This window comes from Ailuropoda melanoleuca, chromosome 15 (assembly GCF_002007445.2).
Source record: "Ailuropoda melanoleuca isolate Jingjing chromosome 15, ASM200744v2, whole genome shotgun sequence".
In the NCBI taxonomy this organism is placed as follows: Eukaryota; Metazoa; Chordata; class Mammalia; order Carnivora; family Ursidae; genus Ailuropoda; species Ailuropoda melanoleuca.
This window is the reverse complement of record NC_048232.1, coordinates 60944200-60964100: the sequence shown is the minus strand read 5'-3', so window position 1 is coordinate 60964100 and position 19901 is coordinate 60944200. Positions and strand designations below refer to the sequence as shown.

The 19901-nt window shown below is 37.4% G+C and overlaps 1 protein-coding gene across 3 annotated transcripts in view; it reads left to right on the top strand.

Annotated features, from left to right (window-relative positions):
* Positions 1 to 1096: 1096 nt before the first annotated feature.
* Positions 1097 to 19901, top strand: part of ATP2B1 (ATPase plasma membrane Ca2+ transporting 1) — a 71073-nt gene continuing 52268 nt past the window's right edge. For all 3 annotated transcript variants that reach the window (XM_034644143.1, XM_034644142.1, XM_034644144.1), the window contains exons 1-2: positions 1097 to 1522; positions 19600 to 19797. In XM_034644143.1, the coding sequence (XP_034500034.1) occupies positions 1315 to 1522; positions 19600 to 19797 (406 nt within the window). In that variant the 5' untranslated portion in view covers positions 1097 to 1314. The remainder of the gene's footprint in view (positions 1523 to 19599; positions 19798 to 19901) is intronic.

Below are 19901 nucleotides of genomic sequence, written 5' to 3'. Positions count from 1 at the left end.
TGAGGCCCCCCGCATCCGGCTCACTCCTCACTGGAAGCCTGCTTCTCCCTTCCTCTCTGTCACCCCCCCTGCTTGTAAACATGTGTGCTCTTTCCCACTCTCTCTCTCAAATAAATAAAATCTTTGAAAAGAAGATGAAACCAGTGTTGGGCGTGTTAACATTGAGGTGATTAAAGGACATAGATGGAGATGAGAGTTGAAAACATTCATCTTTAGGTGGCTTAGAGCACAAGGAGAACTTGGGAAAATTAAAGTAATGCATCCATTTATTGCTTAAACACTGAATGTCTACCATGTGCCTGGCATGGTTCTAGATTCCCAGAATATACTAACAGGCAAAACCTGACAAATAAATGAACAAGGTAATTTTAGATAATACTAAAGACCAGCAAAGAAATAGGGTAACGACAAAGAGTGATAAGGGGTAGAGAATTTCTTGGGATCAGTGGTCAAGGGAAGACCTTAGGTAATGACATATGACAGAAGTCATGGTGGAAGATAGTTTTAGAAAGCCAAAAAGATGGTGGTGCTACAGAGTGGCCAAGGAGAATTATAGGGAAGCATATTGTTTGCTGTGTTTTTTGCCCTTTCAGGGTCTGTATCGTATGAAAGGTTTGGAGAGAAGGGTCTGTGCATTCGAAGGAACATGGGTTTGGAGATATCCCAGCTCATCCTTTTTTTAGGCATTTGTTAGCTGTGCAGAAGCTCCTCAAATTCTCTGAGGCTTATTCTCAGTAGAGTAAGGAGTAATAACACCTCATGGGATTAAATTGTGAATGAATTTAAAGAAATAGTGGTTGGAATATAAGTGCTGAGTGATAACTATTAATAACAGCGATACTGAAGGGAACATAAAATTCAGTCATGTGAAATGCAGTTTCATTTAATAATGGTGAGATCTGATGTCTTGTATTTAGGAATTATACTTTGATCTTTTGTCATGCAAAACACTTTAAAGCATGAGACTACCGTTAAAAATATTTTTATAATTAAATGATGTACTTGGATTAGCTACTAAACGATATTTAAAAAATATGCTTGTATGCCTAATGCTAGAAAAGAGGGATTTTATTAACTTTTAAATATTTTCTTACAGATGTGTACATCTCATGATTGATATGAAGAAACTAGTCATGGGCCAAAGGTCAAGATACTTCTCTGGGAAATGCTGCTGATGCTGCTCTACAAAGTCATACAATGAGTGTTTTGTTTAAGAAAGATTTGCATATTTAAAAGATTTTCATCTTGGAAATACATCAAGTGAAAATTAGAGTCTTTTGGGAAACATTTTCCTCCTAATAAATTATACTTGTAATGGGCGACATGGCAAACAACTCACTTGCGTATAGTGGAGTAAAAAACTCTTTGAAGGAAGCTAATCATGACGGAGACTTTGGAATCACGCTCGCAGAGCTGCGGGCTCTCATGGAGCTCAGGTCTACAGATGCATTACGAAAAATACAGGAAAGCTATGGAGACGTCTATGGAATTTGCAGCAGGTTGAAAACATCTCCCAATGAAGGTGAGTTGTATTATGTTTGTTTTTAGCTCCTTCTATGAAGAGCGCTGTAAATTTGGCTATAAAGAAACCTGTATGTATTGTCTTGGTTATTGTATGATTATATCATAATTTTAGTGACATAAGGTGGGGTAGCTATCAGATTGGTGCACTTAAAGTAACTCCAGATCAAGAAATAATATTGCAAATTTATGTATTTTAAGTTGATGGGAGGAAATATTTTGTACTGTTCTGAATGTTGTTGCTGCTTGTTTACAATAACAAGATTGCTTTTCCACTGGAGGTATAGAGAATGGAACCAGGCTGGGTAGCCCCCAGGGGATTCAGTGGAAATAAACCCTGCTCACTTATCTTTCATTTTTATAAGGTGGCTTGAAATAGTTGTCAGTGCCAGTAGCTGACCAAGTTCTTTTTAACCTAAACTTTAATAATAGTTCAGAAGGTCCTAAAGCAAATGGAGTAGATTAGATGGCAATTTTTTTTTTTTTTACCTAGCAGACATTTCCTTTGATTAAAACTAATTTTCAGTCTTAGAATTATGTTCAATTTCCCTGTGTTCAAAGAAGTCTTTGGTTTCATAATTCTCAGTTTGTAGTAAGTTTCTTTTTGAGAATCAAGAAAGGAAAAGTCATTATAACTTCATTGCATTATGGTCTTTGAAATGGTTTGAGATAGATGACCTTTTATACATTCATCATGTTGAATAGAAAATTACGGTTAGGAAGTTTCAGAAAGGCTTTTCCAAAGAACAAAGGAGGGAGGGGGATCCATGATGATGAATGTTTGGTGATTATACTTTATTTTAAAAGGATGGGAAATTATTAATCTTAAAAGTTAAAATATATTAGTATATATTCCAAAGTGAGTTCCAGAGAAATTATGCAGAGATGGGTTTTTGTTAAGTTTATTTATTTTTAAGTAATCTTTACACCGAACGTGTGGCTTGAACTGAAAACCCCGAGATCAGGAGTTTGCCTGCTCTTTTGACCAAGCCAGTCAGGTGCCCCCAAAAATGTTTTTCTTAAATTTTTTTTTGAAACATCTTACACCATGTCATACTACTTCTGATAAAATGTAAAGTAATAGCAAAGAGTTACTTCTGAAATTGTTAAAAATTTTTAAATCACATCAGAAATTCTGTAGACTTATATATATATATATATATATATACACACATATATATATAGTATCTTTTAACAGATAGTAATTTGACAAAATTTGTAGCTTGCTCATTATCCAAACCCCTTTTGAAATAATTTGCTCACTTTGTATCCCTTTTAGAGATTTGTACATTGATAGGCTTTTCTCAGCTGGTAGATTCATTAATTCAGCTGTATGTACTTTCTGCATTTAACCTAAAACCTAATTGTTGGATGTTTCGTGCTCAACAAATTGTTAGGAAACAGTACCATTAAAAAGCCCTCAAAATAACAACATAGTTTGTTCATAAAAAGTGATACTGAACTTCTGGGGCGCCTGGGTAGCACAGTCCTTTAGCGTCTGCCTTCGGCTCAGGGCGTGATCCTGGCGTGCCGGGATCAAGCCCCGCATCAGGCTCCTCCGCTGGGAGCCTGCTTCTTCCTCTCCCACTCCCCCCTGCTGTGTTCCCTCTCTCGCTGGCTGTCTCTGTCACATAAATAAAATCTTAAAAAAAAAAAAAAGTGATACTGAACTTCAGCTTCAAATCACTTAACTGCATTTCCCTCAACCGTGTCTTTGTATTTCTTTGGTACTAGTTAGTCAAAATTCTTGTCTTCTAATAACTAAATACCCCTATGATCTGTTCTTATTTTTAATAGACATGATTCTCATTAGTATGCGCTGTAGTTTCTTTTGTGTTGGGCGGTACTGCTTACACTGATTTTGGTTTAATTAGTGAAGTTTATTAAGTTAACTGAAAATTTTTGCATTTACTACAGTACACTTTTAAAATTTGGGGAGGGGATGGTTTGTACCTTAGTTATGGCATGATGGAAGCTGTGGATAATCTTTAGAAATATTCACTTAATGCTCAAAATTTGATGTACATTGTTGCTGTTTTGAGCTATCAAATAAATACATGAAATATTTTTCTCTCTTTTATTCTTAGAAAATTCTTGCTCATCTTCTTCCTCGTATTATGAATTTTTGTTGAAATTTGTACAAACTTTTGTCTTCACTGGTTATAGGTGAACAGTTTGTCATTTTGAAATATTCCTTTAAAGAATGCGAAAAAGCCATTTTAAGCATTATATCTGTGTTTACAATTGTAAGATTAAATAAAAACAGCCAGAGGAATATTGTTACCAGAGGAATAGTTTTAGTTTAATTTAGAAATAATTTAATCAGAAAGCTAATGAACATTTTGTCGCTGATCAGCTAGGCAAATGATAATAAATAAATCATCATCAGGGATAATCAGCTAGGAATTTGTATGCCCAAGAAAATGATCCAGACAATAAGTACTCTTTTGTTAGTATAACCTGCTTATAGCCAGGGAAAGTGAGATTAAAATGATTTTTTAACGAATGTACATTTTGATTAACTAAAACTGAAGTTCATCTGTCTCTTTAATTCTTTCACTCATTAATTCATGCATTGACATATAGTCTTTCATCAGATCTAGGTTGTGAATTGCCATATGTTGTGTATATACCCTCTAAAAAAAAAGAATTAGTGTTGGCAGTTTTAATTGTAAGATAATTTTAAGTGTATAATTAAATTACATCCCGATTTCAACAGTGTTAATACAGTGTAAGAACATGTGCACCTTAGAATTGCGGGGATATTCTCTCTGCTCAGCAGCGGTTGCTATTCTTAGAAGGGTATATACTTTAGTGAGTAAAACAGCCCCTGACGTATTTTTACAAGGGGGAGACAAATGTACAGGACAACTAAATGAAATGTGTAATGTATTAGTGATGTGTGCTGAAGAGAAAAATGAGCAGAAAAGGGAAATCAGAAATATTGGGGATGTGGCTGTTAGATTGCTGTGAAGTCTGGAGGAAGAACAACTTAAGACATTTCTTAAAAGCAGCTACAACAAAAATAAGGTAACACATAGGTAACACTTGTTGTGTCCGATTGGTTGTTGGCTAGCACTTAAAAATATTAACTCATTTTATCCTTACAACAACCTTACCCTTTTTTACAACCAAAGAATCCACAACACAAAAAGGTTAATCGGCTTACCCAGAGTGTCACAGCTCTTAAGGGCCAGAGTAGGGATTCAGACCTTGACATTCCAGCTACAGAGAATATACTTTTAACCCTTATATTGTACTGCCTGTTAGAAAAGTTCAGTTCGTGCAACTTGCAGAAAAGTTGAGAATATTGAGAAAAAGGTACCTGTGTTATGTACTGCTCGTCTTCTCACAGAGTACTCCCTTAGGTGGAATTGAAGCATACTTTATGTGTACTGATCAATAGGAGTGTTTTAAGCCGGATGTGATTTTCATATTAAAAACTTAACCATCTTTACTCTTTAAAGAATTGGAAGTCTAAATTTTGGGGTTAACTGAAATCGAGACTTGTCACTTCATATTTCATCTTTATCTGTTAGAGCAAGCACCTATCTTAGAGTCCTCAGAATCCAAGAGTATCCATGTCAGAATCCATGGCAAAATTACTTATAACATCCTAACTGCATGCAATTATCCCTGTGGTTTTTTTCTTCATTATCTTTATTGTTTTCCTATATTGACTTCCTTATTCCTGTTGTAAATCATATTTCTTGATCCTTTTATTTCTAAACTAGCTTTTGCTATCTTTTCCATTTTAATGTGTTCCTGTGTTACCTATATTATATTTTATATTGGATGGTAGAGTCGACTGTCTAATAATGAGATTTCTAGAATGCAGATCTCTACACTGGTATCATGTTTATCATTCAGTAGTACTGCACTAAATAAGGGTAACCATGAATGAATACCAATTAAAGACAGGTACCGAGTGGTATTCTGGAAGAGGCATGGATGGCTTCATGGCCTTGTAAAGGGGCAGGAAAGTAAATGAGACACCAAGCTTTTTAAGTGGTAGTTGTTAAAATTAGGTGCAAGAGGAAAAAAAGCAAAGGGAATAAGAAAAGGAAACAGCGGTAGAAAGAAACAAAAGAGTTATGTGGTAGGAAACAGGGTAAAGTCAACAGTAATTGTCCCTAGCTGACTAATGTTTCCATAATGTTTCAGATGGCAGTTTATATTTGCACTCCTGGAAGTAAGGCTGTTAGTAATGGTGTGCTTTGACCAGGTCTTCATGATGTACTATAAGAAAACTAATATTCACACATGGAAATATATTTTGACTCTGTAAAAAAATAAAAAATAAAAAAAAAAAAAAATCAGCCCTTTGCCCAGCGTGAATCATTGTTGACTTAAAGGCTACCGCAAGAATCCTCTGATGTCCTGATGGATGTGCTTGGTTATACAGGTTGGCACAGCTCTTTCAGGCACTCAGCAAGGATTTCCATCGCCACCGTATGCCGGCCATGTATATTTTAATACTTATATAGAGTCACCAACAAGGGTTTTATATTGATAATCCTGCATGACCTTGTCCTAGAAATTTATTGTGCTGTAATAGAGAATTACACATTTAATTTAGTACCTGTTCAGGTCACTAGTTTTCGTTGCTTATGAATTTTTTGAAGATAGTTGTTAACACTGACTGCTTCTCCTAACTTTGTTGCATATACTTAAAGTTGTACTTGATGGAATCTGAAGTAGCATAATTAGAGTTGAAGTTTGGTTTTCTGAGTGCAGTAGACATATTTCCTTTTTATTTTATTTTTTAAAAGTTTATTTATTTTAGTAATCTCTGTACCCGATGTGGGGCTCAAACACTTGACCCCAAGATCAAGAGTTGCATGCTCTTCCGGCTGAGCCAGCCAGGCACCCCTGTGATTCCTTTTTAAGCTATTCTGCTCTGCCTTTCATAGTACTAGGTTCTCAGGGCTTTCTTTCTTCCTATCCGGCCAGTTGTGTATCAGCCTTCGGTGCTTGCCATTAGATGTTGGTGGGCCTCAGGTTTCAGTTCGTCTCCACACGCTCCTCTTCATCTGTGCTCCTTGGGTGACGCCATGTACTCCTAAGACTGCACACATCGTCTGGATGCTGGTGGTTTCCAGATCTGTAGCTCCAGTCCAGATTCTTACCGCAAACGTTGGGCCTGAGAACTTGATTCGTTATAGACATCTTATTTTCTCAACTTTTCCAGACTTTTCCGTTCTGAAAGCATACTCTCTCTTTTTCCTGTTTCCATTGAAACCCTTCTCCATCTTTTAGGTGGCCTGGACTTCGAAAGGAAGCTTTCACCTGCTCTTATTCACCTGGTCAGCAAGACCTGGAGATTCTAACTCCCAATTGGTCTTAACCTGAGGGTATCTGCCTCTCGGCATCCCACTGCCCTGTTTGAGGCCGCTGACTTCTTTTATAGTAATGGAGGTAACAGCATACTTGCTGGTGTTTTTTTCCTGTCTCCTTGTATGTTGCCTGTCACTTTTCCTGCTTAAAGTTGGCAGTGTTTTTGCATTGGCTTTAGAGTGAAGTTCTGACCTCTTGTGCAGGTTAACAAATCTTTTGGGGATCTGACCCCTGCTTACTTCTCTTATCTCGTTTCTTCTTTCCAACTCTTGAGGCATGGCAGAATTTTCAGTTTTCTTAAATACTTTTGTGCCAAGGTCACTCTTACTTCTGGGTCTCTTAATATTATCTTTTCACCTAAAACACTGTACCTCATCCTTCCTATGACTCTTTATCTCTTAATCATTCTTTTTCTTTCTTTTTTTTTTTTTTTTTTAAGAACAGAGGCGCAGAGTAGCCTAGTGGGGTTCTTACTACTCCATTTATTTAATTTTATTTATTATTATTTTTTTTAAGTAGGCTCACATCCAGTGGGGGGCTTGAACTCATGACCCTGAGATCAAGAGTCGCATGCTCTACCCACTGAGCCAGCCAGGCGCCTTATCTCTTAATCATTCTTAAGACCTCAGATTAGATACCTTAGAATTTCCTCATCTACCCTCACCCCTAAATTTGGGATTCCAGTTCCCTTTGTATATTCCCATAATACCTCACCACCCCCATCATAATACTTAACACACCGAACCATGATTAACTGGTTCCTTGTCAGCTTGCCCCACTAAACTATGAGTTCTTTGAGGGCAAGTGCCATAGAAAGGCATGCTGTCTGACTCATTGCCTTTGTACGCATACTAAGTGCCCATCACACTGGCCATGGAAATGAATGCGTAAGTTTGACTTTAGACCAGTGATCTCTAAATTGAGGAGGACCCTCCCCTTTTGAAATTGAGAGTTTAGTTTGTTTCCCAAGAAGAATGCACAGAAACATAAATTTTCACATGCTTTCTAGGTCTGCATGTGTTCCCGCAGCCTTCACGTAGAGCATTTAAGGTGGCTGTCGTACCACCAGCATTCTCTCCCTCTCTCGCCCACACCCACACATGCAGGCATAGGTACAGAACTTGGCAAGACTGTATTTGCTGTGTCATAGCATTGATTTTCAGTTAAGCCCTCCTGCTTCCTTCATTCCAATATTTTCCCCTCTTTATTTCCTCAGCTGAGACGTGATTTTATTAGTTGCAGCAGTTGTGGTGCTACATTTTCTTACACAACATCAAGCTATTGATAACATTTGAATTTTATGTCTTTTTCAAATATATAGACAATACTCTTGAGCCATTGTCTATTCATAGAATGAAAATAGGCTCCCCTCTCCCTTACTACCTACAGTGGTGAATCCAGACCCCAAAAGCACATAATTCTGAGATTGTCAACCTTAAATAAAACAAATGGTAATTTAATTAAACAAAGATGAGTCTGTTTGAGAGTGGCAGGAGATTTGCAGTTTTGGACAAACAAACTATGGCAAACCATAGCCAAGTCTGAGGAGGCAGAGGGTGAAGGCTAGCTGATATTAGGTTCTGGGAGGAAATTGAGGAGGGTTGTTTTAAATATAACTTCATTGGAGAAGAACAGGAGTTCGAGGTTGTGGTGGTTTCTCACTGGCTGCAAGTGGTGGACAATTTGCTGTTACTGAGGCATGTGGAAATCTTCCTCCTTCCTGCTGGTCATGTAAGTTGAGACAAGTGCTACGTGCATGAGAACTCTCCTTTCATGGCTTCCCGACTACATTTTAAGTTAGATTTCTTTGATTCATTTTCATGTTTCCCCTTTTGATAAAGATCTTTCTCAGAAAGCGTCACTGATTAAGCATCAGGTTGTTCCTTTTGACTGAAATATTTTTGTCTGTTTGTGTCTTTTGGTGGTTGGAAAGACCATTTCCAGGCATCATGTCCCATATGGGAGTGGAGGAGTGGGAACTAAGTAGCAAGTGGAAACCATGGAGGCCACATTTGAGTAACAGGGAAGGTAGAAGGAGGGGCTCTCAGGTATTTCCCGTTCATAAATTCGTATCTTATCACGACTATAGACATTGGATCATCTCAAAGCCTTGAGCTAATGTTCTGTTTGCTACATTATTTTCATGGCCTTCAGAAGTAGCAGGAAGGACTGAACTCAGATAGGGGTTTGCGGGTACCACACCTGTATTTCTCGTTGTCCCCAGAGCCTTTGGAAATCTCCTTTGGTCCTTCTGTCGCCACCAAATCTCCTAGTGCTGACTAGGAAATTCCAGGTTGGCTGGTCAACTTGCTTTTTAAGCCAAGTGGGTTGCTCAATGATCTTACGTAACTGAGTTTTAACTTCCCTAGAAGTGTTAATCCAGGTGCAGCAGGTGGTGTTGGCCACAGCACAGGCACCTCCTTGCTCAGCTAAAAGATAATCAGGGACTGTCCTATTATCAACTTTGGCCAGAGAGTCTAAGGCTCTTTTTTGGGCAGCTTTTGTCTTGGTTACTGATTCTGTAATATCTCCAAGAGTGAAAAAGAAGTTTCTGATCATATTCTTGTTTACATTTACTCCTAACTGGGGAAGTATGGCCCTGCCAAAGGAAGTGAATCCTGAATCATGAAAGCCTCCTGCTAGGTCCTTCTTCATTTGACGATGTCAATACAGGGGATCTGGCCAAAGAAGGTGCCTTAGTTGGTTTGTGGAAAGTTAGCCGCTGGGTCAGAGAACTTCAAAGGCCTTGCCTTGATATGCACCAGATGCTGAGGCATTTGTAGGCCCAAGGACAATGATAACCACCACAGACAAACATAAATCCAGTTGGGGAACAAATCAGTCTTACTCAGGTGACACCGTTAATAGGTAAGAGATTTTAATGGTAAGTCCACCAGCCTGAAAGGCAAACCCCTCCTTCATCAGTGGCCTTGGAGAAATGGATGAAGGTGTTCTACTTCCAGGCCAATGCCAGAGTAAAATAAAGAGAAGGGGGAAAAACGTTTCATGTTTAAAATATGAAGTCTTGATTTGGCATCAGGGGGAGGACGCAGTCAGCCTTTATATCAGCTACTTCTTTTTCTAGTCTTGTTTGATTCAGAGGTCTCTAGCGTCTCTGCAGGACCAGATGTCAGACGGAGCCTTCTTCACCTGTGACATACATATTCAAGGTTGAAGTCCCTGAAGTTTGGCTGCCATCTGGGTAGCGAGGAGGACCTGGTGTAGTCCCTTCCAAGTACATTCATGGGCAGTCTTTGGTCTTACTGATTCCAAATCAAAAGCATGAGAGAATATTGGAGATGTTACTTTGGAGAATTGTAGCCAGATTTTTGAGGAAACCAGAATTCAGGATCCAGTCCAGTTTACAGGTGTATAACAGACACTCAAAGATAGTTAGCAGGATTAGAATCTAAAGTAGACAAAGGGGTAAACATAATTTCTTCTCTCAGCAAGTACCCTCATTTTTTATAATAAAACTATTTCTTTGCATTAAACTTTGATTATTTACATTAGTGTGGAAGAATAGTGTTTAACCATCAAAGCTCTTTTTAAGACTGCTTTGCTGGAATTTTGTAAGCAAGGTACCGGGTTGATTTTTCTTTCAAAGGACTTTATTAGCTCTGTAAAGTGAGACTTTGCTCCTTAAAACTCTCTTGTTCTATCTGAATCTATGCCCATTTCTCAAACATGATATTCCAGTTAAAGCTTTGGTAATAAAACAAATGTTTCTCTGTCCTGATACAAGGAGAACAGATTCTTATTGAATTTATGCAGATAATTGTCATGAAGATAAAAATACTCAGTAAGAGTTTCCAAATTCTGCAGGGATCATGTGAAGAGAAAAAGCAAGTGTAATTTTATCTTTATTGACAAAGGTGCGTATCACCAAATTGTTGATAGCTTAAGAGAAAGAGAAAAAGGTTTCCTAAAATCTGAAGAAACAAAACATTAGGAGAACCAATAATATTTTAAACAAGAAGTCGTAAAAATTATAATCATCCTTCTCAGTTAATCCAGTCTCATGTTTTTAGTTCTTGTTCTGGTTGAATTCAGTTTGCCACTAGTTCTGGAAGTTCTTACCCAGTTCAGTTTCATTATCTTAAAGTTGAGAACTGTCCTTTCCTGAATCTCTTTGAAGATGAAGTACTTTCGCAGGAACTCTTTAAAAGCATCAGAGAGTAAAACTGTAACTGTCTGTAAATGGCCAAAAGACTTAAAAATGGCCATGGCTAAAGACCTGGTGAGAGTTCATTATAATGCAGACAGAGAAAGAAGGTTGGTTATTTTTGTGACATACACTTTAAGGTAGTAACTAGAATTACAAGTGTTAACGTGATATACGGAGATATGAGATCTTTAGAAATTTCACGCTATTTTTGCTTACATTAATAACATATTTCCACACAAATATATTCTAAGAAGGTTTAATATCATCCGTTTGACAATACTTCCCATGTAATTTAACATACCAAATAAGTCTAATTAGTTTAACATCTCTGTCTTTATAAGGAGAACAAATTCTTTGATATGTTCCAGGGCCATCTTTAAAAACCTTAAGTTATATCAAGGTCTCAAAATACTTCCTTTAGAATTTGATTTTTGGGAAGTTTGTCAAAAATATCAAAAGGCGTGGACACTTAGAGAGGATGATAGGTCACTGTGAAACAATACTTAGGTATCAATTTAACCAAAGTGACAAAGACTTTGCAGGAGAATACAGAAAGTTAAATAGTCGTAAAAAGCCCTAGCTTCTTCTTTAATATTGAAAAGAGTCAACTTTTTTATAAATGTAATCAAAGACCTGATGAGGGCAAAGCCCACAATCTTTGTCTAGGCAGATTACATTGAAAATTTAAAAAAACCTTTGTTTACAATATCTTATTCAGGGCAGATCAATAATGTAAGGAAACATTTTTCTTTTAACAGAGGAAAAAATAAATTCTAATTTTGTAATACTGTACTTTTGATATTAAAACTCATTTTTTTAAAAGATATTTATTTGAGAGAGGAGTAAGCACAAGCAGAGGGGAGGGGCAAAGGGAGAGGGACAAGCAGACTCTCTAATGAGCAGGGGCCTGACACAGGGCTGGATCCCAGGACCCTGAGATCATGACCTGAGCGGAAGTCAGATGCTTAACTGAGCCATCCAGGCGCCCCATGCTAAAACTCATTTTTTTTTTAAGATTTTATTTATTTATTTGACAGAGACTGAGACAGCCAGCGAGAGAGAACACAGGCATGGGGAGTGGGAGATGAAGAAGCAGGCTCCCAGTGGAGGAGCCTGATGTGGGTGGGGCTCGATCCCAGGACACTGGGATCACACCCTGAGCTGAAGGCAGACACTTAAAGGCTGCGCCACCCAGACGCTCCTGAAACTCATTTTTAAGTAAATTTATTTTAATCTTAACCACCTTGACCACACATTAAAATCTCCATTCAAAGATTCCTTTTCCAAAAATGTACAACTTTCTTTTTTTACATTCAGATTTTATCCTATCTTTGCTGTTTTCAAATAACCAGCCTCTTTTCTCTTTTTAAAAAACCGGTCTCACTTTATAACAAACTTTCCCTCAACAGAAGTGCATGTCTGGGCACCTGAGTGGCTAAGTCTGTTAAATGTCTGCCTTGGGCTCAGGTCATTATCCCAGGGTCCTGGGATCTAGGCCAGCCATCTGGCTCTGTTTCTCCTTCTCCCTGTGCCCCCTCCCCCCCACTCTCGTTCACTCTTTTACTCTCTGTCAAATAAATAAAAATCTTTTTTAAAAAAAGTTCATGTCTGTTCCTTTCTACCTTCCTTTACCAAAAGCCCACATCCGAATTTTTTTTGCATATGGAGATGTTTTCCTTATTATTTCTAGTAGCTTTAAGCACACATATGAATTAGAATTCTTAACCCTTAGCAAGAAGTAAACCCTTAACCCTTAATTAAGGAGGAAACAACTCTGAACTGGCCTTTACGTTAGCATTCTGTGAATTGGCAGACTTAAAATACTTTTTTATGATTGCTGGAAACATGTTTTTTTCATAGAATATTTTTAAGCATGCCTAAAACATGTTTGTTATTAGACCCAAATATCTTTAGTTTCTCTGTAAAATGAAGCAAAAAAGCCTATATGTTCAGTAATCTGTGTTTCAATATTTTATCTTATTTGGAAATGATCTGTTTAATGAATTTAGCTTAACTCATCACATAACTTAGCAAAACTTTAAGGTTTCAGGTTGCCAAAAGATTTGGGGAGAGTATTTGAAAAGTTCACCTAAAACCTTTTTATCCTACATACATCTATTTAGTTTACTCATTCTTAACAGTTATGTATAGATTACCCTCAAACGCTTCATGAGACCTTAGACAGAATCAACCATTTTCCCAAGCTATTATTCTTGTTGACAAATTTTGTAACAGGCATAACATGAATTTATTTGATTAGTAAAACCAGTAGAATAGAAGTTGTATGTCTACATTATATTTAATGCTGGTAACTCTGAAGACATGCCTGGTTTAGTGAAACCAAACTTAAGCTAGCTTTTATTTGCCACAGATTGTCCCAAATCGTGGAAACCTGAAAAGCATATGGGTTACTTTCTGTTATATTTTTGAGAATTTCTACGGATACTTAATTCACATTTGAGTCAGTTAAATAAAACTCTTTTACAAATTAATTTTAGTAGTACTATTGGAGGTAGAAAATGCTACATATATACAACACACATATAGATGTGCTTAAACATAAACAGACATAAACAGAAACCTCATGGTTTCTACTTTACTTATTGTAGAAGTTGGATCTAAGTTTTCTGGTAGATAGAGTAAGTTAAGGCTACCCGCTCAGATGGCTAAAGCTAAGTTTTAAACAGCCTTTCCCCCCTTTTGTTTTACTTCTGATAAGAATTACTTCCCTGAAGTTTGCACTTTAGCATTTACATGCTCAGAGGCACAAGGAAGAATGCAAGTTACAAGCCTTTAAAGATTAATAGGGGAGGTTTTGGGATTGGTAAAAAGAATTGGGCAAACTTTCGAGTTGCTGCTAGAGTTGAATTTCTAGTTTTACAAAGATTTGTAAGATAAGGATAGTTGCTCTCAATTCCTCAGAGAATTGGGTTGCAACTTAAATGACATCATAGCTTGATCCATCCATCCAACTACATTTTCCTTAGCATAGAGGAGAGCGCCTTAACAAAATTTCCTATCAGGCATTGACCGGTGCCTCTGGTCTTATTTTCTGCCTTTTTCTGTATCCACTAATCTCTGGAGTTAATCCAGTTATTAAAATGTTAGAGGATTTTCTCGGAGTTTAAGAAGTTAAATAACTATAGCCCTTAGTTTGGTCTGTAGTGTGGCCTTCAACCAAGAAATGAAAAATACCTGAGGAGAATTGCCTGTAGCTTCAGGTGGTCTTATTTGAAAAGGTAATTGTGTAATAGTCTCTTCAGACTGGAAAGGCATTTGAGACAGAGGATTACTAGAATGAGTACTCAAAGGAAGAAAGAGGGAGCAGTATGAGTATTAGTCAGTCTTATAGCCTTTTGTTTTAGGTACCTCTTATAGCTTCACTTTTTCATTAGCCTTTTAAAACAAATCTAAAGTTTGGAGGCGTCTGCATGCCAATAAAAATAGGTATTTCTCTGATTTGATAGTCCTTGCTTTTAAGTTCACTTCTTAAATGATCTTATCTAACTGGAACATTTCTCATAATGGCCATTTGTGATTCTAGGTTGTATTTAGAGAGATTTTGCTGTTTTTACAGATATTTACAGCTTCTGGAACCATAGTTTTTAGACAGAAAATAGGCAGGTATCCCAGAAGGTGGCTTGATTAACTTTTTGGATTTTAAGGATCCCATTACTCAAAGTAGAAGTACAGAAAACAAAAGAATACTCACCAAGAAGGGGTAATGCCTTAAAAGCAGAACCCAGCTAAAGTCAGAGAGCTGAACCAAAAGGAGGGAGCTTGAATCCCAGAGGAAACTCACTGAGCCAAAAGGAAAAAAGACAACTTACAGAAATGAAGAGTGCAGGGGGCTCAAGTGGGACCCACAAAACAGTTGTGAGGGTCATTAGTTCCCTAGGGGTTCAGCGCCTTCCAATCCCTCTTCTGAGACCAGGTTATATCAACCTTAAATGAAACAAATGGTAATTTAATTAAACAAAGATAAGTTTATTCAGGAATAACAGTGGCATTGCAAGTCAGGGCAGGCAGACTATGGTGAACCATAGGCAAGTGTAAAGAGACAGTGGGGAGGATAGCTTTTATTAGGTTCTGAGATGAGATGGGGAGAGTTGTTTTGAATATAGCTTCATTGAAGAAAAGCAAGAACTCAAGGCTGTGGCATTTTCTCATTGGCTGCAAATGGTGGGCAGTCTGTTGTTACCGAGTCATGTAGAAATCTTCTTCCTGTTGGTCATTTAAGTTGACCCGAGGGCTACATGTATGAGAATTCTCCCTTTGTAGCTTCCCAGCTCCATTTAAAATCAGGTTTTCTTTATTCATTTTTATAGCTACTTTTGATGGTTTTTAAAAATATATTTTCTGTTTGTGAAGCTAACTAGGCCATGAGGAGATCAAAGCTTTACATTCCCTTTGCCTCTTTGCCACTACACTACCATCAACTGAGCCAATGGGCCTAGGCAGAAGATCTGTCATTATATTTATTCATAAGTTATACTTAATGATTTCATGTCATATGTACTCTGTTTTTGAAACTAGGACCATGTAGTCTCTTACCAGTTTCATCAGCTTAGCTATCTCTCTTCCCCCAAGAGCTTTGCTTTCTCTCTCCCAACAGTGGGAGCCTCTTCCTGCACTTAACAGCAGGTTAAAACTTACACCCTGGGTTCCATTCCCCTTGCCTCTTCAAAGGCTTTACTCTAGTGTTAGCCTATGTTTCCTGTGTTGCCTTCTCTATTTAATTATTTCCACTGGTGAATTACTTGCCTTAGTATCTATCAGTCATCTTTTTAAAAGGCTAATGGGTTTTATTTACCCACTTTAATTCACTTTCACTGCTTTATTTTTCTCTGCTCTATCATACTCCTAGAAGAAGTTCTATGATCATAGTTTCCACTCACTTTCTAATCCTTACTCTCCATTCAGTTCTTTCTGATCAGACTTTCTTCACAATACTCCACTGTAAGATTTCTTATCAAGGTCATCAGCCTCCATCTAGTGAAAGCCAGTTGTCCATTCTCTGTCTTCATCCTAATCATTTGATATAATCATCTACATCATCTTCATCTTTAAAACAAAACAAAGCTCTCCTTTTCTAGGCTTTTGTAGTATTATATGAGCCTGTTTTTGAGCCCCCCCCCCAATCCCTGCCTATTTCTTTTGGGTTGCCTTTGCTTCCCCTGTCTGACCTTCAGATGTTGGGAGGGTTCCAAGGCTCTAGCCTCAGCCCTTCTCTCTTGTCTGTTTTCTTTGAGGTCTCATTGGGCCCATGGCTCCAGAATCATCTATACATTAATGACGTACAGACCTGTCTCTGAGTTCCGAATATGGCTAGCCAGCTGTCTACAGACAACTCCACTTATTTATTTAATGGGCATCTCTTGTGTAAATCTAGAAAATGAAAACCATTAACTCTTGCCTCTTTTTTCCCACTTAATTCTGCAATTCCCAAAGCCTGCTCTATCTTGGTAAATGTCTTTACTATCCATCCATTTAAATGTATATGCCCCCCCCAAAAAAAATCTGATACCGTTCTTTATTCTTTTTCTTTCATCCAAATCCAGTCCTTTAGCAAGTTCTGTCTGATCTTTTTACAAGATAATTGGCAGATCCACTTAAAAACTCAGAAACAAGCCACCGTCCTCTCTTACTTTGTACTGTAATGGCCTTCCTAATGGTCTTTTCCCTCCACTCTTGAACTCTTCAGTTTATACTTCACGGAACAATTAAAATGAGATCAGTTACTGCAGTGGTTTAAAACCATTCTGTTTTAGACGGGTTTCTGTTACACTTAGAATAAATACTAATCTTCTTCATGTTACTTTGTTTCTTTGTTACCTTCCAGTATAATACAAGCTTGCTGAATGTATAACTTGTATTCACAGTGATTCCACAGATGTAGAATAGTCCCTTGAAGTAGTAAATATCTGGTGGGGAACTGTCTGTTGTTACGAAACTCTTAACTTCATTATATTTAGGTTATGTAAGTTTACTGTTTTATGTTAATGGAAATTAATTGCCCCCCAAATAGAAGTAAAACCTATAGTGTTCAGTTTGTAACTTATCCCCTTACTTAATAGCTATTACTCTATAGTTTATGATTTGATATTTTGTACCTTCTTAGGCCCTTCCAAAAACTTCATAAGTTACACCAACAAATATCAATGCCCCTCCCCAACTGACACAGAAGTTAAGTCACCTGTGCAAAATTTCAGTAGGTGAACTGGAATCTAAGTCTTCTGGTTCCTAAACCAGATGACTTTATTGATGTTGCGTCCTAGGTGTGTGCTTGGTGGTGGTATAGAAGAATTACAGTAACCCTTAGGACCAGCTGCTTTTTTATCTTCTAAATTCCCTCCAATTACATTTTTAAGCTGTCTTTGGCTCTGTGGCCATTTTTATCAGCATTAACATAAAATATTGGCCTTTGTTATAACCAATGTAAGTTTTGATCGGTTATTTTTGTAGTTTAATAATGATGATCTTTAAAACTACTAGGTGTTAGATATATGTAATTAATGATAGGTTCTGTTAAGTGTGAGTTAAACTGATAGAGCCATTATCTTCAGACGATTTCTTAGAAAAAAAAATTGGAGACTGACACAGGGAAGAAACGCAGTCTTTGGTTTTTGCTAGTAAGATCACTAAAATATATGACAAAACAAACTTACTGTTTAATATCTTTTTATGAAAGAAAGGACACTTAAGTCAAAAAGCAGCAAACACATAATCTCAGAACATTGCAAGGTTTAGTTCTTCAAAACAAATTTTGTTTTGTGGAAAACGTCACTACATGGCTTGTCCTGTCCCTCAGTTAAACCATGGACCAGCGCTAACTGCTTGCAGCTAGCTGTGATTGGGGAGTATTGCCCTAGTCTGAAGAAACTGTGTAGATCCTAAATTATAATTTGCAAGTTTCTTCTCTCATACTGTTTTTCCCCTGGTCACAATTAGTACAATCCTTTGATTCCTTTCATTCTGTTAAACTCTGTCTCAAAGCCTAGAGCTCTGTGGAAGCTTTCAGATGGTGACTTTTGTCATCAGAAAATCTAAAATGTTTTCTGCCCAGAATGCACTGACCTTGTTTAACAGTTGCTAATGAAAACGTCTCTGGAATCTTCTTGATACCTTTAACAAAGTAAATAATTACTTTAAAAAATTTATATTCATTCCTTGTTGTTTATTCTAGCAGTATACTTTCTTTGTTCTCTCTTCTACTCTTTGCCTGCCTCCACGTTGAGATTCCTAGCTGAAACACTAAAAACCAAGAGCTTGGCTGTTTTCCTGTCTTGCTCCTTTGTTGTTCTCTTAGAATGAGCTCTTTCCCCACCCACCCACAAGAGAAATTAAGTTAACTAAATTAATTATAAATTTAAATTTATGATGTTAAATTGAAAGTTGTATCATTCTGGTACCTTTGTCTTCTTTTTTGATATTTTTTTTTAAAGATTTTATTTATTTATTTGACAGAGATAGAGACAGCCAGCAAGAGAAGGAACACAAGCAGGGGGGGTGGGAGAGGAAGAAGCAGGCTCACAGCAGAGGAGCCTGATGTGGGGCTCAATCCCATAATGCCGTGATCACGCCCTGAGCTGAAGGCAGACGCTTAACCGCTATGCCACCCAGGCGCCCCCTTTTGTGATATTTTTAAACAGACTGAGGAAACCAATCATTTGTCACTGCTGCCTATGTTTTCATACGCCCTCCCCCCCACAAAAATGTAAATGTGTACATACTTTGCTTTCGCTAATGGGAACATATCTAGGTTTGATAGGATTGGCAGGGTTAAATTAGAGGAGGACCTGCTAGATGGGGTGAAGGCAAGGAGAAATTGACGTTCATCTCATAACCTTCTCTCGCGCGGCTGTCTGCTTCCACATTCCAGGTGATAAATGCTACGTCCTGCACTGCACCTTTTCCCTTGCGGTGACAGTGGGTGCAGTCAGTAGCACTACCTGTTTCCTAAGCTGGAGCTAAACCCTAAAAATAAAATTCAAAAGAAAAGTCATCCTCAGTGTCCTGGTTTTTGTGACTTTCAAGTCTTTTATCAGTCCAAATAGAACAGACATTTTAGTAGAGACGTTTTAGAGTTTGTGATAAAGTAACTTTTCATTGTTCTTTGGTAAACAGGAGGGAAAATCAAAGATTTTCACTCAAACCAAGATGCTGTAAGTAAATCAAATAAATACGTAATTCCCCATTTTTGGAGGGAAAACAACATAAATAAAGGTCAGGGAAATGTTTAATTCCAATATAAAACCCATCCAGCTGTCATATCAGTTCTGGTCTCTGGCAGTCTACAAGATGGTATAAGGTAGTATGATCAAAAATAAGCAGTGTGGGAAAGTGAAAATTCTTCATCCCATCTTGAGCTATCGACCTGAAATGTCCTTTTAAAGTACTGTACACATTTTTCAGTGATTTAAATTCTGTACATTTGGTCTAATGCATAAAAATCCTATCAAAAGGATTTTATGAATTGAAATCTAAAGTGTAATGAATATGTTTTGAATAAAATAGGTATTTTCATTTGTAAATAGTGAAACTTTTCACTGAAATTTGTTTCTTTCCACTAGGTTTAAGTGGAAACCCTGCAGATATAGAGAGAAGAGAAGCAGTGTTTGGAAAGAATTTTATACCTCCTAAAAAGCCAAAAACCTTTCTTCAGTTAGTATGGGAAGCATTACAAGATGTCACTTTAATTATACTAGAAATCGCAGCCATAGTATCATTGGGCCTTTCTTTTTATCAACCTCCAGAAGGGGATAATGCACGTAAGTAAATTGGGGAGGGGGGATAAAAAAGACTTTTATGTGTGATGTTAATAAGTTCAGTTCATTCGCTTATTTAAAATGTAATAATAATAGGTTGGCATTTA